At 58.2% G+C, this 14,851-nt stretch overlaps 2 protein-coding genes across 8 annotated transcripts; one reads left to right on the top strand and one right to left on the bottom strand.

The window, feature by feature from the left end:
- Positions 1–2,839: 2,839 nt before the first annotated feature.
- On the bottom strand, positions 2,840–7,504 carry LOC106149311. Of its 5 annotated transcripts, none has more exons than XR_001235399.1 (4): positions 4,823–6,200; positions 4,681–4,737; positions 4,509–4,616; positions 2,840–4,426 (listed from the first exon to the last, which is right to left on the bottom strand). XR_001235399.1 is itself a non-coding variant. In XM_013517863.1 (4 exons), the coding sequence occupies exons 1-4, from the start codon at positions 5,479–5,481 to the stop codon at positions 4,319–4,321; spliced, it is 879 nt and encodes a 292-aa protein (XP_013373317.1). In that variant the 5' UTR covers positions 5,482–6,214; the 3' UTR covers positions 2,840–4,318. The 5 variants fall into 5 exon arrangements, 2 of the variants coding, with proteins under 2 accessions (XP_013373317.1, XP_013373318.1); XM_013517863.1 differs by having other exon boundaries at positions 4,734–4,737; positions 4,823–6,214; XM_013517864.1 differs by having other exon boundaries at positions 4,845–6,199.
- Positions 7,505–9,615: 2,111 nt separating this feature from the next.
- Kremen2 (kringle containing transmembrane protein 2) lies at positions 9,616–14,256 on the top strand. Of its 3 annotated transcripts, none has more exons than XM_005391389.2 (10): positions 9,616–9,980; positions 10,212–10,386; positions 11,445–11,536; positions 11,621–11,745; positions 11,942–12,095; positions 12,578–12,910; positions 12,996–13,113; positions 13,208–13,286; positions 13,552–13,688; positions 13,776–14,256. In XM_005391389.2, the coding sequence occupies exons 1-9, from the start codon at positions 9,893–9,895 to the stop codon at positions 13,684–13,686; spliced, it is 1,299 nt and encodes a 432-aa protein (XP_005391446.1). In that variant the 5' UTR covers positions 9,616–9,892; the 3' UTR covers positions 13,687–13,688; positions 13,776–14,256. The 3 variants fall into 3 exon arrangements, with proteins under 3 accessions (XP_005391446.1, XP_013373316.1, XP_005391445.1); XM_013517862.1 differs by having other exon boundaries at positions 12,988–13,113; XM_005391388.2 differs by having other exon boundaries at positions 12,988–13,113; positions 13,552–14,256.
- Positions 14,257–14,851: the final 595 nt, after the last annotated feature.

The raw sequence follows: 14,851 nt of genomic DNA, 5'->3' as shown, positions 1-14,851 counted from the left end.
ACTTTGGAGCCTAGGCTGGCCTCAAACTGCAACGATCCTCCTGCCTCAGCCTCCCAAGTGCTGGGATTACAGGCATGTGCCACCAGACCAGCATTAGGCTGATGTCAGACTCATGGCATTTCCCCTGTCTCAGCCTTCCAACTGCTGGGCTTACAAGTGTGCATCAGTATGCCCAGTATAATAATAAATTTTTAAAAATAAAAAGAAGCCAGGTGCAGTGACACACCTGTAATCCCAGCACAATGGAGGCTGAAGCAAGAGGATTATAAGTTTGAGTTCTGCCTGATCTGCATAGCTAGATCAAGTCCAGCCTAGGCTACATAGTGAGACCCTGCCTCAAAACAAAATCAAAAACCAAAACTGGGCGTGGTGGCTCATGCCTATAATCCCAGCACTCAGGAGACTGAGGATTGTTGCAAGTTTGAGGCCAGCTGGGGCTACAGAGTGAGCTCAAGGCCAGCCTGAGCTGCATAGTGAGACCCTGTCTCAAAAAGACAAAACTAAAACTAAAAATAAAACAAAAACTATAAAAGGAGCCAGGCGTGGTGGCACATGGCTGTAATCTCAGCACTGGGGAGGCCGAGGCAGGAAGATCGTTGGAAGTTTGAGACCAGCCTGGGCTAAAAAGTGAGCTCAAGGCCAGCCTGAACTGCATAGCAAGACCCTGTCTCAAAAAAAAAAAAAAAAAAAAATGGGGATGTAGTTCATTTGTAGAGCTCTTGCCTAGCATGTGGGGACTCCCAGGTTCAATCGCCAGTACTGCAGAAAAAATAAAAAATATTACATCTGCACCATAGGGCACTGGCATGTGTCTCCATGCCCTTGGCATAACTGCAAAACAATGTCTTATGAATTAAAAAAGTCAGCCGGGTATGGTGGAATGTGCCTATAGCCCCAGCTACTCAGGAGGCTGAGGCAGGAGGATTGCTTGTGCACAGGAATTCAAGACTAGCCTGAGCAACACGGTGAAACTGTCCTTACAAAAATAACTCCTGGACAAGGAACTCAAACTCTGAAAACAATGGCAATGGCCAGCTCTAGGAGCCGCTGGCCTTCCTGGCCTTGCCCCTGTGATTGTAAGATGAGCTTCATGGAAACATGTCTCATGGCTCTGTCCTCTGTCAGTCCCAGTTCAACTCCTGTCCCCATCTCTTCCGTCAGGACAGAATAAGGACCTCCTGGTCACCAAGGTCAACAGATGCTTCTCGGAGCTCCCCTGAGCGCTGACCACTCCTCCTTGACGCCTCCTGATGCTTCTCCGGCCCAGCACCCCTGTGCGGGCTTCTCCTCCCTCGCAGCATGGGGATTGGTGTCCTGGGAGCCAGACACCGCCCGGTCTGCATGTTCCCTCTCACAGGTCACCGCTTTTGGTCTGTTGGCAGCCCCAGCCTGGCCCTCTTTCCTGCAGACCAGACTCGGGTATCCAGCTGCCCTGGGCCTTCCCCAGCCTTTCCCAGCCTTCCCAGCGCCACCAGCAGTGCCAGCAAGGAAGGGACTGCCCTGGTTTCTTGGCTGACGGACAACTACCTGGCAGGAACCTAGACACACCCTCAGTGCTGCCCTTCCTGTTCCTCGGACCCATAGTTAGTGCTGCCACCAACCTTGATCTTTTTTTCTTTCAGTTCTGAGATTAATCCCAGTGCTCTACCACTGAACTGTAACTCCAGCCCTTTTCTAAATTTTTTATTTTTGAGACAGGGTCTCACTTTACAGTTCAGGCTAGCCTTGAACTCACTATGTAGCGCAGACTAGTCTCAAACTTAAGATCCTCCTGCCTCAGCCTCCTGAGTGCTGAGATTACAGGTGTGCTGCCATGCCTAGTTAAGTTTATTTTTATAGTTTCAAATTTTTATTTATGTATTTGTTTATGTGGAGTACTAGGGAGTGAACCCAAGGCCTTTGCACTGAGCTACATCCCGAGCCTTTTTCTTTTTTAAACAGGATCTCACTATAGTTGCCCCACCCAGCCTTAAAATTCATGATCGTCCTGCTTCAGCCTCCTGAGTAGCTGAGCTTGTTCCGTCTTTGGTAACAGTTCATTGAAATACAATTCACAATTAATTTAGTGGCTTTTAGTGCATTCATAGAGCTGTGTGCTCAACCTCACCATCTAATTCCAGAACATTTCCATCCTCCAGAATGAATCCCAGTTCCTCCCTGAGTGTGTTCACTGGCTAAAGGAGGCTCCTTCCTTTAGGGTCTTCTAGGGTGCTGAAAGGATTTGGGGAATCTCAGTATGGCACTGTAAAGAACACCTTTTAGTGGGTCCCTGTATTAACATAGCTGCATCCTTTGGTCCCCAACTCACCTGGGGCTCCAGCCATTCACATCCATGACCGCAGCAGCCCCCACATGAACCACACCCCCAGTGGCCCCATGACAGCTGGGGACTGGGGGCTTTTTAAAATGCATATCACATCACATCCCCCTGGTCCAGGACGCCCTGTTTGGTTCCATGTCAGAAATGACTACCGGGCTCCAGGACCAGAAGCCAGTGTATCCCAGGAGATCTCTGGAGACAACCGGGCAGTGTCCCTCAGGCCTCAGACCACCAGTTGCTGGTCCCAGTACCACCTGCCCGTGCCCCAACAGAAGGCATCCCGGTCCCCGAGGAGGAGACCCATCCGTAGCCTGTCTGAAGTCCCAGGTAAGCGACAGGCACAGCCAGGATGCTCACCTGCCTTCAGGGCCCACTTTGGGCTGAGCACACTCCCAGCAGGATCCCCTGAACCCTCAAAGCCCTTGGCTGACAAGAGCCCCGCCCTTGCCAACTTCACTCCACAGCCTGTCCTCTCTCTCCCACACACACTTTGCTGCCCAAAACATCACCACACACTTGGCAGCTTCTAACGCCCATTTATTATCTCACACTTTGGGTGAGCCACGGGCCTGGGAGGGCTGGATGGGGTCCTCTGCCCCGGGTCTCTCAGGCTGCAGTCACAGTGCTGGGTCCTCTTCCAAGCTTGCAGCCGCTGGCAGAAGTCATTTCTCCAGAGCTGTGGGTGGAGCTCGAGGCTATTTGCTGCTTCAGCAGCCCAAAAATGTCAGCTGCAACGCTCACTGCTCTAAGGCTCGCTCACAGAGATGAGTCTTGGCTCATCTCTCCACACTTTCCTTTTCGGTTTGGTTTTGCAAGACAGGCTCTTGTTACGCTGCCCAGGCTGGCCTCTAGCTCCTGGGCTCATGCCGTCTGCCAGCCTCAGCCTCCCAAACCACTGGGACTGCAGGTGTGCGCTGTTACACCCAACCCCTCTCCTTTTGTTTAACTCAAAGACGACACCTCAGTCCCCACGTTTTTTTTTTTTTTTTTTTTTTTTTTTTAAGACAGGCCCCTGCTAAATTGCCCAGGCTGAGCTCAAACTTCAGATCCTCCTGCCTCAGCTTCCCAGCGTGCTGGGAGTACAGGCGTGCACCACTGATGATGCCTGTTTTGAGGCCTTAATGGCATCTTCGCCGTTGCCACATAACACAGCCTGATCACACGAGAGACATCTATACATTCACAGATCTGTCTGCGCAGCAGGGCGCAGGCTCATGAAGCATGTGGAGGCCCAGAGGCAGCAATCTGGGGCCCATCTGAGATTCTGACCACAGCCCGCAACCTACTTCCCTTCCTAATTTGCCCTCCCTGTCCCAGGAAGTGCCGGAGCCCAGGCAGCGTGACTTCAGGAGTGGCTCCCCTGAGTCTGGGAAGTGAACGTGGGGTCCCCACCGGCTCTGTGCACCCCGTCCAGGGAACCCCACATGCTCAGGTGGACCTTACCCTCTCCTGCGCTCCCCACACTGAGGCAGAAAGACTTGGGGACTCTGAGGGGTCCCAGGTGGCCCTGTGTGCGCTCCTGGGAAAGGGGCTGGGCTGCACAGGGAGGGGAGGTGCATCCTCTTGGGGGAGAGGCCAGGGACAGAGCTGGGTGCCAGGCCCAGCACCCAGCACCTGGTACCTGGCCTCCCCTCTCCCCACTCTCCTGTTCACCCCTGACCCTTCCAGCCTCCTGGCGGCTCTTTGGGAAACCCCTTCCCCCAAGGGGCGGGGACTGCTGAGAGTGGGAGTAACAGTCTCTGCCACTTCGGGCGGCTGCAGGTAAGGAGTCAGTGCCACAGCTGGCGGAGGGCACCCGTTCCTGAGTGCTGCCCTCCTGATGCCCCCAGCACCCCACCGCTCTCCCCTCGAGTCACACTGTCCGCGTTAACATTATTTCTGAGCACCTGCCAGGTGCCAGCGAGGCCGAGCTCCAGCCTCCTCTGATGGAAGCTGAGGGCCCTCAGGGGGCCGGCGGGGAAGGCAGCTGCGGTGTGCTGGGCTCTGCGGAGCGGGCTCTCAGCTGCCCCTCATCCTGGGGCTTTTAAGGGAGACAAGCTGCTGGTCATTTCCAGGGTGAAGGTGCCACCACCTCTGGCAGCAGGGCCTCCATTTGGATTTCCAGGCCTGGGAGCACAGAGAGCCGCGTGAGCGGGGAGCCGCCAGCCTGGGGGAGGCGCTGCGGGGCACGGGCTGGGGGAGCAGGCACCTCTGTGAGGCAGTTGCAGGCCAGGGCCAGGAGGGCGAGGAGGGCCAGGACTCCGAGCGCAATGGGGATGCCTATGGGCATCTGCAGCCCCTGGCTGCTGCCGTGGTGCTGGGGAGAGAGGAGAGGGCGGACAGTGAGGCGGCGGGGGCAGGGGGCGGGGCGGGGCTCTCACCTTCGTGTTCCAGCCCAGCTGTTTCTGGAACCAGCTCATGATTGACTCGTCACCTGTCTGGAAGGGGGACAAAGAATTGGAGGCTGCGCTCCATCCACCCGGCCGCCCTCCGAGGGGCCCCGGCACTCCCGGCCCCGCTCACCGAGGCACCGGGCCCGGCTTGCCTGCGAGAGCAATGGGTCTCTCCGGAGCCTTCGAAAGTGAAAGCCTTCCTGCCCTGACTGCCCTAAGAAGGAGGGGCGGGAGGAAGCCGCCTGGCCACCCAACACGGCCCCGGGCCCCGAGGGGAGCCCCTCCCTGGCCCCGCACAGCGACGCCATGGGCTGACCAGACGGACACACAGACAGACGGATGGATGGACTCCACCGCTCCAATAGTTTCAGTCCACCCGGGACGGACCAAATTCCAGCAAGTCACGTGGATTCCTGAAGCGGCAGAGTCCTCGGACGCCCCCAGCAGACCACTTCTGGTTCTGCACCGGCTGCTGGCCTCACCCACGCCCCCAGCCTCCTTTCCCCACCTAAGGCCAAACCGCGGTACCACCGGCCGCTGAGGATCCAGTTTCCCCAGCCGTGAGCATTTGGTGGGATCGTGGGGAAACTGAGGCTCGGGGCGATCAAGAAACGTCAAATCCCAGGAGATCAAGGACAAAATCAAAGTGAGTTTCCAAGCCCGGGTCCCCCAGGCTGGTGGCAAGAGAGAGCACCTCGGATAAGCTGCTGGCAACACAGCCCTCCCGGCTGCAGGCGAGCCTGGCTCCTCGCTCCGGGCCCTGTGCAAGGACGAGCACCCTCTCAGCATGGAGGAGGGACCTGCTGTGCAGTCCTCACGCAGATCCCTGGGTGCGGGCAGAGCCAGGCGGCTCCGGAGGTGGTGAGGGGAGCATCCCAGAGGAGGCCCTTCAGAGATCCGAGGCAGGAAGTGGCCCAGTGAAGGAAGATGGGCAGGGGCTGGTGCTTTCAGTCAGGGAAGCACAGGGGTCGGGCCCAGAGGTAAGAAAGGGCCCGGGGCTGGGGAGTGAGAAGGGGCCCAGTGGTGGGGTGGGGAAGGGTGATTAGGACACAGGCCTGCACGTCACGTGACTGGTAAAGGCAGCCTGGAGTGATGCTCCTGTAGGCCAAGGAAGGCCAAAGACTGACACAGACCCCCTGAAACTAAGCTCGGGGCATGCGACAGGAACCCCTCAGGCGCCAGCCCAGCCGACACCTCCGTCTCCGACTCTTGGCCTCCAGAGTGTGAGACAATAACTCTCTGTTGTTCAAGCCACCCAGATTGTGGAACTTTGTTACAGAAGCCTTAAGGGGCCAAACACAGATGCAAAGAGGTGGGCAGAAAGCCTGGTGAGGTGATGCAAGAGGCTGAGACAGGAGGATCCAAGTTCGAGCCCAGCTTGAGCAACTTAGCAAGATCCAGAAATAAAGGCATGGTGGTGCAGGCGTGTGATCTCAGCCCTCGAGAAGCTGAGGCCAAAGGATCGCCATGAGTTAGAAGCCAGCATGGGCTACATAGTGAGTTCATGGCAATGTGAACTATGAAAGGAGACCCTATCTCAAATAAGTACATAAATAAATAAATAAATAAGGAAGGAAGGAGAGAAGGAAAGAGAGAAAAAGAATGAAAGGGAAGAGAAAGCAAGGAAAAGAAAGTGAAAGAAAAAGGAAGAAAGAAAGAAAGACTGGGAATACAGTACAGAGGCCCTGGGCTCGATCCCTGGTACTGAGGGGAAAGGCAGATGGACGAGGAGGGTGTGCTCATCATGGTGGTGGCTCCTTCCCCGCCCGCTCAGCGCTAGCATCCTCATCAGTTAGCATGACCTCTCCCGTGTATGTTGGGCATTCTCTCCATTCAGTCGGTGAAGAAGAGACAAACTGAGGCTGTTGCAGAGCAGCCTAGCGGGGGCCCACATCAGTACGTCCCAAACTTTAGCACCCAGGGGTCTCGGGGAAAGGCAGATTGTGAGACAGACTTGCATTTGTAACAAGCTGCTGGTAGTGGGGTTGGGGATTTAGCTCAGCGGCACAGTGCCTGCCTGGTAAGCTCAAGGTCGTGAGTTCGGTTCCTGGTACCAGAAAAAAACCAAAAACCGAATGAATAAATAAATAAGCTGCTGGTAGTGATGACGATGTGCACCGAATTTGCTCCCATAACCTAGTGCAAGGGAGGCAGGGAGACAGGGTCCAGGGGTTTGCACAGGAGCTGGAGGAGCCAGCATCAGCAAACACAGGTGTGCAGAGCAGGTGGGAGGAGCAAGGCTCTCCCATGAGACGGGCCTGCAGAATCGCAGCTGAGTGACAAGGGAGTGACTGGAACTTTGGGTCCTCCCTGCAGGGAGCCTCTTTCTGAGCTCCTGGAAGGTGCTCCTCACCCTGCACCCCTCTTCCAGGTCTCACTTAGGTGGACAAGGGACTTGGAGATGAGACCCACCTGGTTCATTTCCCCCCAGGACCTGCCCAGAGACCCCCAGGGCAGTTTGCTTCACACAGATCATTTCTACTCCCTCCTTTTGACTTGGTGGCTGTGACGTACCCCGCCATGAGGGCCAGGCCTCAAAGGAAATTTATCCCCACTGGGAAGTGAAAAAATAAAAGAGACAAGGTCAAAGCAGCTGACTCCACCCTGGGTCCACCCTCCCTCTGACCGGCTGTCTGCACAGTGAAGGACTGGGCTCAAGGAGCACTGACCTCTACACCTACCTCCTGGGGATGTCTACCGGGACAAAGTGGCCTGACTCCTCATCTCAGCGTCCCCCACATTTTCACCATCTTCCTCACTGAACCTGGAGACTCTGGATCACATGGTGGAAAGGAAGAAAGGACAAGGCCCTTCCTGGTGTGAGATACTTCTCCTTCCAAACCCAAATGCTGGGCTCTTTGCTGCCCCCATGTGGCAGGCCTGTGCCTGTGAACTCATTACTTTGCGTACCAGCCTACCACCAGAGTTGGTCTCAGACCAGAGTTGGTGATCCTAGGTTGACCCCTGTTCCTTCCTGGCCTCAGTCTCCTCATCTGTGAAATCCACTGCAGGGATGTGAGACTCCTAAAAGAAGGAAAGAGGGAACTACTGTCTCTATACTCAGAGATTCCTGCAGAGTCAGGGATCCCCCAAAGCAGTACAGGATGAGGGCAGCCTTTGCAACTAGCTCTTGGGTCACAAGAAGCAGAGTGTTGACTATCAACTCCCACACCAGACCAGCTTCCAAGGGCGCCTGAACAGAGTTGGTGGGTCTGGAGAATGGGGAGATGAAAACCTTGCCACCCCACCTCCACCCAGCACGGGCCTTGGGAGCAGACACAGGCTGCTGCTTGCAGAGCACTGAGTGCTGAATGCTGCGGGGGGAGGGGGCTCGGAGGCCTTCCTTAGTTCTGAGAAATTCCAGGAACAACCTGAGACAGGAGGGGCTTCTGACCCTTGCCTGTGTCTCCTGGGCTGCCTCTGCAGGAGGCAGAGGATTGGGCAAACCAGTCCCCCAGTGGACCGTTCTCTTATGTCCATGTGGTTCCTCCACCAACCCTCCCATGACTTCCATTTAGAACATGGACATCCCAACTGACCCTGTCCTCCACCTCACGCCTTCTACCAGACAGCCTGCACCCTGACATTCTTCATGGGCTCTCAGGAGGGAGGGACAAGGCAGACCCTGGTGGACAGGTGGCCCCCAGCTGCTCGCTGGTTAGGGGGTGGCTGGTGGGTTTCAGTGTAAGGCTAGCATAGGAAAGAGACTCCCACTCCAGTGCTCAGCCCGGGAGGAGGCGCCCTGACGCTGGGCCCGCCTCCTTCTAACGCCATGCCTCCCCGTACATGCCCCAACCCCAGGAGCCTTCCTGAGGCATTAACTGCAACCTCAGTGGGTCAGATCACCAACTGGGGCACCTTAGTCTCTCGGAATCCTCCCTGTGCCATCCTGCTCCCAAATCTTGTTTCTCTATTTGCCCCCAGAATGGGTGTCAGGCTGGGAGCAGAAAGCTAGCAAGGCCCCCTGTGGACAGCCTCCGGGGCCTTGGTGTGGGGTGGCAGGCTGGACTGACGGGCAAGGGATTTAGGGCCCCTGCCTCCCTCCACCTACTTCACTCGGCCTCCGCCCTCCCACGCACCTGCGCTGGCCTCCCCCCAAACCCTGGGGGCAGCGGGCTGGCAGCGCTAGATCAGAGGACTCTGAGGAGTCGGGCCCAGGAGGAGGGGGCGGGGAATTTCCCCCCACGCCTGCCTGGGCCTGCTCCCCTCCCCCTCCCCCGCCAGGTGGGGGGCACCGCTGGGGGAATTCCACAGCACTCCCGAAGCTCTGAGCTCCGGGATGGGGTCCTAGGAAGGAGGGGAGGGGAGACAGGGAGAGGCTGGAGCCGGGGCGCAGCTGCCTTCCTCCCCAGACACCAGCTGCCCCTGCCTGTCCCGGACCAAGCGCCCACCGACGTTCGCCTGTCTCGCGGGTGCGGGGGCAGGGAGTGGCACTTCCTCCTTGAAGCCAGCGGCGTCGGGACTTGGGGAAGGAGGAGTGTGAGCGAGCGTGCGCGGCCGCAGTGAATGGGTGACGGGGCGGGAGAGAGCGCAGGCACTTGAATAAGGGTGCGTGTGACCCGGAGACTCCCTGCTGCAGCGGGAGGGGATCTTGCATGTCCCCTTTCAGGATCCCTTGTCTGCTAGGTCGGCCTGTCCGCCTTCACCTCCTTCCACTAGAACTCGCATTGACCCTGGGAGGAGAGGGAAGGGGCGGGGAGTGATTCGCCCGGAGTTGGGGGTCCTGGGAGGTGGGGGCGGGGGGCAGTGGGAGGCGTCTGGACCTGCTGCCTGCGCTCCTGTCCCGGGCGGGGCTTGCCGTCCTGGGGGGTGGACCCGCGGGGGAAAGCGAGGGGGGCAAGAGCTAGCGCGTTAGAGACCCGGGCGAGGGAGTCGCAGACAGCCAGGCGCAGCGGGAGGAGGAGGGAGTGGAGGCCGAGGCACTGCCCAGAGCAGGGGAGCAGAGACTGAGAAAGCCCGGCTAGATCCGCTCGGAGAGAGCCCCGGGCAGGGACAGGGGCAGAGACACCTCCAGGAGGTACAGACTCTGGGAGGCGAAGATCCCCGGGAGATATCTTCCCCCAGGCAGACAGCGCCGCCCAGAGAGTGAGAGGAGGACAGCAAAGGACAACGCCCCCAAGGTCGCCTTGGAGACCCGGAGCGGCCCAGGGGGCGGTCGGGTCGTGTCCGGGCCAGGACGACCTCTCCCTGGTTGGGGGCGATGGGGACACCAGTCCTGCTGGGCCTCCTCCTCTTTCTCCCGCTGCTGCAGCCGCGCAGAGCCTGGGCGGGAAGCCTGAACAGTCCAGGTGAGTCAGGCACGGGGCCAGGTCACGGTCACCACTCTGTTCTCAGCCTCTGCACCAGGGCTGGTTGGGGCCCCGAGGCTGGGGAGGAGGCAGAGCAGGTGGCGGGAGCAGCTGAGCAGCCAGAGGGGCCCGCGGGGGCGGACGCCGCCGCGGGTGTAGACGGTGACCCCGGCGGGGTGGGGGAGGGCGCGGGGAGGTCCAGCTTCCCCAGGTCCCGCGATTGCCCGGCAGGTCTGTCCGAGTGCTTCCAGGTGAATGGCGCCGACTACCGTGGCCACCAGAACCACACGGGCCCGCGCGGGACAGGACGCCCGTGTCTCTTCTGGAACCAGACGCAGCAGCACAGTTACAGCAGCGCCAGTGACCCCCAGGGCCGCTGGGGGCTGGGCTCGCACAACTTCTGCCGGTGAGGGCGAGGCCTGACGTCTAGCTACGGGCGGTGACCTGAGGTGGCTTGGTGTGGACCTCACGGACATCTGCGCTTCTGCCCAGATCAGCCTGGGGACCTAGGGGCGGGGCCAAAGCGAGGGGCGGGGCCTATCTTGCGCAGGGGGCGGAGCGCGATGTCCAGAACCATTTTTGCAAAAGGGATGGGATCTAAGCACCTAACTTCTGCAGAGTTCAGATCGGGGCCAAAAGAGAAGGATCAGGTGTCCGTTGAAGCAAGGCCTGGTCAGTGGGGAACCCTGGAGTAAAGAGGCAGGCTCTTCACGTACTTCTTTGGCATCAACTATCTATGTTGGAGGGATTTGGATCTGCCCCACAGTTGGGCTGGAGCAGTGGGGACCTAGGGAGACCACTTCCCAGGAACCGCAAAGTTTGGGGCTCACCACCTCTGCTCTAAGCGAGGCATTGTTGTGCATGCCTGGAATCCCAGCCCTGGGAGCTTGAAGCAGGAGGATCGCTGTGAGTTCGAGGCCAGCTTGGGCTACATAATAATGAGTTCAAAGCTGGCCTGAACTACATAATAAGACCTGTCTCAAAAAATAAATATAGGGGTTGGGGATTTAGCTCAGTGGTAGAACGCTTGTCTAGCAAGCTGGAAGCCCTGGGTTTGGTCCCCAGCACCAAAAAATAGAAATTAAAACTCAACTAAAAAACAAAAAATATATACATAAAATAAAATAATAAAATAATGACAAGGGAAATGGCAAGTGAGGGTAAAGTCCTTAAATATGAGATCAACTCCTAGCAACAGGGGCTGGGGATTTAGCTCAGCGGCACAGCGCCTGCCTGGTAAGCGCAAGGTCGTGAGTTCGATTCCCGGCACCAGAAAAAAAAAAAAAAGTTCTGGCAACAGCCCTCACAGTTCCTTTAATGACTTAGCTACTTGAAAGCTGATATCCAGAAACACATGGCAAAAACTAGAACCTGCATACATGGCCTCCAACAGAGTAGAACCTTGGTGGCCACACTGCACATAAGGGCAAAGGGACCCTGACCCCTCCACCCACGCCCCCCCAGGAACCCAGATGGTGATGTGCAACCATGGTGCTACGTGGCTGAGACAGAGGAGGGCATCTACTGGCGCTACTGTGACATCCCCACGTGTCACAGTGAGTGGGCCTGGCTGTAGAGAGGGGAAGTCCAGTGGGAGGGCTGCTTTCAGAGGTGGGAGCCTGACCTCACTGTCCCTTCAGTGCCTGGCTATTTGGGGTGCTTTGTGGACTCTGGCACACCCCCAGCTCTCAGCGGCCCCAGTGGCACCTCCACGAAGCTCACGGTCCAGGTGTGCCTTCGTTTCTGTCGCATGAAGGGCTACCAGGTACAGTACTGCCCATGACCGCTGAGCAATAGCCCCTGACTGACCCTGACCTCAGGACACCACTTAACTCCCAACACTCTTGACACCGAACCTTGGCACTGATTTCTGAACCTTTAGCCTGATTCCCACTTCTGACCCCACCACTCCATCCCTACCCGGGTCCCTGCCTTTGGGGTCACCCAGTCTGTGCTCCCAGCTGGCTGGTGTGGAGGCTGGTTATGCCTGCTTCTGTGGCTCTGAAAGCGACTTGGCACGGGGACGCGGGGCACCCGCCACTGACTGTGACCAGATCTGTTTCGGCCATCCGGGGCAGCTGTGTGGTGGCGACGGGCGGCTAGGCATCTATGAAGGTGAGTGGAAGGCTGGAGGGGCCTTTGGATGAGGAGACAAGGCTAGGTGGAGCCAGATGTGCCATAGCCTAACGGGGGCAGAAGCAGGAATGGGGAATTGTAGGCTGGGGTTCCTGCCTGGGAAGAGGATCAGAATTGACAGCAGGTCTGAGGAGGGAACTGGAGACCAGGCCCTAAGCAAGGATTGGTCCAAAGGCAGGGCCTGGGGCTGGGAATTTAGCTCAGCGGCAAAGCGCCTGCCTGGCAAGTGCAAGGTCGTGAGTTTGATTCCTGGTACCGGAGGAAAAAATAAAAAATAAAAAAAAAAAAAACCAACCAAACAAAGGCAGGGCCTATGGAAGTTAGGGAGGACCTAGGTTTGGGGTGGGACCTCAAGAGGGGACTGGGCTCTCCTGGGCTGGGGCCTAGCTGGAGTGGGAGCGGCAGCCATTAAGGGACAGCTCCGCTGACCTCAGGGTCCTGACCACCCGCCTTGCACGCAGTGTCTGTGGGTTCCTGCCAGGGAAACTGGACAGCGCCTCAGGGTGTCATTTACTCCCCGGACTTTCCGGACGAGTATGGGCCAGATCGGAACTGCAGCTGGGTGGTAGGCCCATCGGGTGTGGCGCTGGAGCTCACCTTCCGCCTTTTTGAGCTGGCGGACCCACGCGACCGCCTGGAGCTGCGCGAGGTCCCCTCAGGGAGCCTGCTACTCGTCTTCCACGGAACCCGCCCGCCGCCCGCCGGGCCGCTGCGCCTGAGGGTCGCTGCGCTCCTGCTCACCTTCCGCAGCGATGCGCGTGGCCACGCGCAGGGCTTCGCACTCACCTACCGCGGTGAGCCCCGCCCCGGGCCCCGCCCCGGGCCCCGCCCCTCCCGGTGCCCCCGCCCCGCCTCACACTCCGCTCCGCAGGGCTGCAGAATGTAGTCGAGGACCGCGTGCAGCCCAAGGGATCTGCCCAGACCCCCGCGGAGATTCCTGGCGGGGCCAATTCGAGCTGCAGCCCCAGGCCTGTGACCCTACAGGCTGCAATGGGGGGTAAGGCGCATAAAAAGTGGGTGGAGGGGGTGAGTCAAGGAGCAGACCCTGAGGGAAAGAGGAAACCTGTCCTAACTACACCCGTATCCCGCAGCCCGGGTCTTCTCGTCGGTGACAGTTGTCTCTGTGCTGCTCTTCCTGCTCCTGTCGCTGCTGCGTCTCCTGCGCCGACGGTGTGGGCGCTGAGGCAGGGCTTGAGGGTGGACCAAGCACCAGGAGCCTGACACCTTGGAGCCCAGGGGCATGGGGCCCCGGTGGGGACTTGGGGTCCCGGTGGGGACTTGGGCCCCAAGGTGGGAGTGAAGACAGGAAAGGACTTGTGTGTTTTTGAGGGGGCGAGGCTTTGGGTGCACACAGCCACGTGTGGGACCCCAGGCAGAATAGGGTGCTGGAGGTGGGATTGGGTAGGGATCCAGCTGACGTCTGCTCACTCCTTAGGAACTGTCTCCTGGCTCCAGGAAAAGGGCCACCAGCGTTGGAACCTTCCAGGGGCACTGGGAGAAGCTGGGCTGTATGGTACCACAGGCCCAGAGGGATGGCCCTGCCCTGTCCTACCGGAGATCCCCAGGCTGAAGGTCCTGCCGAGGGCTACCGGCCCCTGAGTGCCTCCAGCCAGAGTTCCCTGCGGTCACTCATCTCTGCTCTCTGACTGTGACTCACAGGGTCTGTAGGACATGAGACCTTGTGCCACTGAGATGGACACCTGAGACATTACACTGCACCCCACCTCGGTCTTCCACCCTTCAAAGGAAGATCAGCCTCTGGTCCTCGTGGGGAGACCAGAAATTGGACAGGAAGCATCTAGTGCTATGGTGGGAACTTGGCCTGACCCTCAGGGTCCAGGTGATCTAGGCCAAAGGACAAGAAAAATCCAGGTTCCCAACCCATGGACCTTGATATGGGGGTGGTCTCTGGTTTCAGTGGTCTTTGAGCCCCTCTTGTGGTGATCCTGGACTGCTGCCCTCAGTGAGAGGTCAGTGGTCAACAAAAGTGGTCAAAAGATCCACCCTAAACTTTAAATAGAAGGCCTATTTTGGTACAGGCCTCAAAAATTCTTACATGGAGGGAGCGGCTATGTTAGTGAGATACAGCAGCAGAGGATTGACTGTATTCATGCAAATGAAAGGCGTTTCACACAGTGAATTTGGTGGAGCCTTCTGGAATGCAGAGGATGAAGGAGCTGAGAATGGATGGGTGTGTCCTGTAGCACGGGGAAGCTAGTGGGCAGCAAGATGTGCCAAAGGGACATGGCTTCCTGGCCCCACCCAGGGTGGATGCAGTGGAACGGGCCTTTCTCCCTTCCCCCCTGCCTTCTGTCTTCACCGCTGTTTCCTGTCCTGGACAGGGCAAAAGGTGCACCTCATGCTATAAGGAGTGAGCTGGGCCAGGCCCAGGCGAGAAGCTTCCACACGCACCTCCTCAGGCCAAAGTGGGGGCGCTCAGGAGCTTGTCTGGATCCTCCCAAACTGGCCCGTGCCAGCAGCACCTTGGACAGAGCCCCGACGGAGAGGTGGGGGCTGGGTGTCAGGGACTGTGCCCTCGAGGGCGGAGGTCCAAAAAATGTGACAACCTGGGCATCATAGGAAAGATCAAGTGCAAAATGCTGGGCGACACCAAATGTCAGGTCACTCCAGCACAGCATGTGGAACCAGCACCTCAGGCCCCAAATCCGCAGCTACCCCATGCAAATAAGGCTGGAACTATATATATTATGCTAAGAGAGGGGGAGGAGGAGGCG

This window comes from Chinchilla lanigera, unplaced genomic scaffold, assembly GCF_000276665.1.
Source record: "Chinchilla lanigera isolate Chin_1 unplaced genomic scaffold, ChiLan1.0 scaffold00041, whole genome shotgun sequence".
Taxonomy (NCBI): domain Eukaryota; kingdom Metazoa; phylum Chordata; class Mammalia; order Rodentia; family Chinchillidae; genus Chinchilla; species Chinchilla lanigera.
Note: the sequence above shows the minus strand (reverse complement) of the source record. Positions and strands in the feature narration are given on the sequence as shown.

What these genes read in the sequence shown, in the direction of transcription:
- LOC106149311 (XM_013517863.1), bottom strand. Translation starts at nt 5,481, where the DNA reads ATGCTGAGAGGGTGCTCGTCCTTGCACAGGGCCCGGAGCGAGGAGCCA. An exon ending in CCTGCAACTGCCTCACAGAG is followed by an intron (nt 4,427 to 4,508) that starts GTGCCTGCTCCC and finishes CTGTGCTCCCAG; the next exon opens with GCCTGGAAATCCAAATGGAG.
- Kremen2 (XM_005391388.2), top strand. Translation starts at nt 9,893, where the DNA reads ATGGGGACACCAGTCCTGCTGGGCCTCCTCCTCTTTCTCCCGCTGCTG. An exon ending in GCGGCTAGGCATCTATGAAG is followed by an intron (nt 12,096 to 12,577) that starts GTGAGTGGAAGG and finishes CCTTGCACGCAG; the next exon opens with TGTCTGTGGGTTCCTGCCAG. An exon ending in CCTACAGGCTGCAATGGGGG is followed by an intron (nt 13,114 to 13,207) that starts GTAAGGCGCATA and finishes CGTATCCCGCAG; the next exon opens with CCCGGGTCTTCTCGTCGGTG.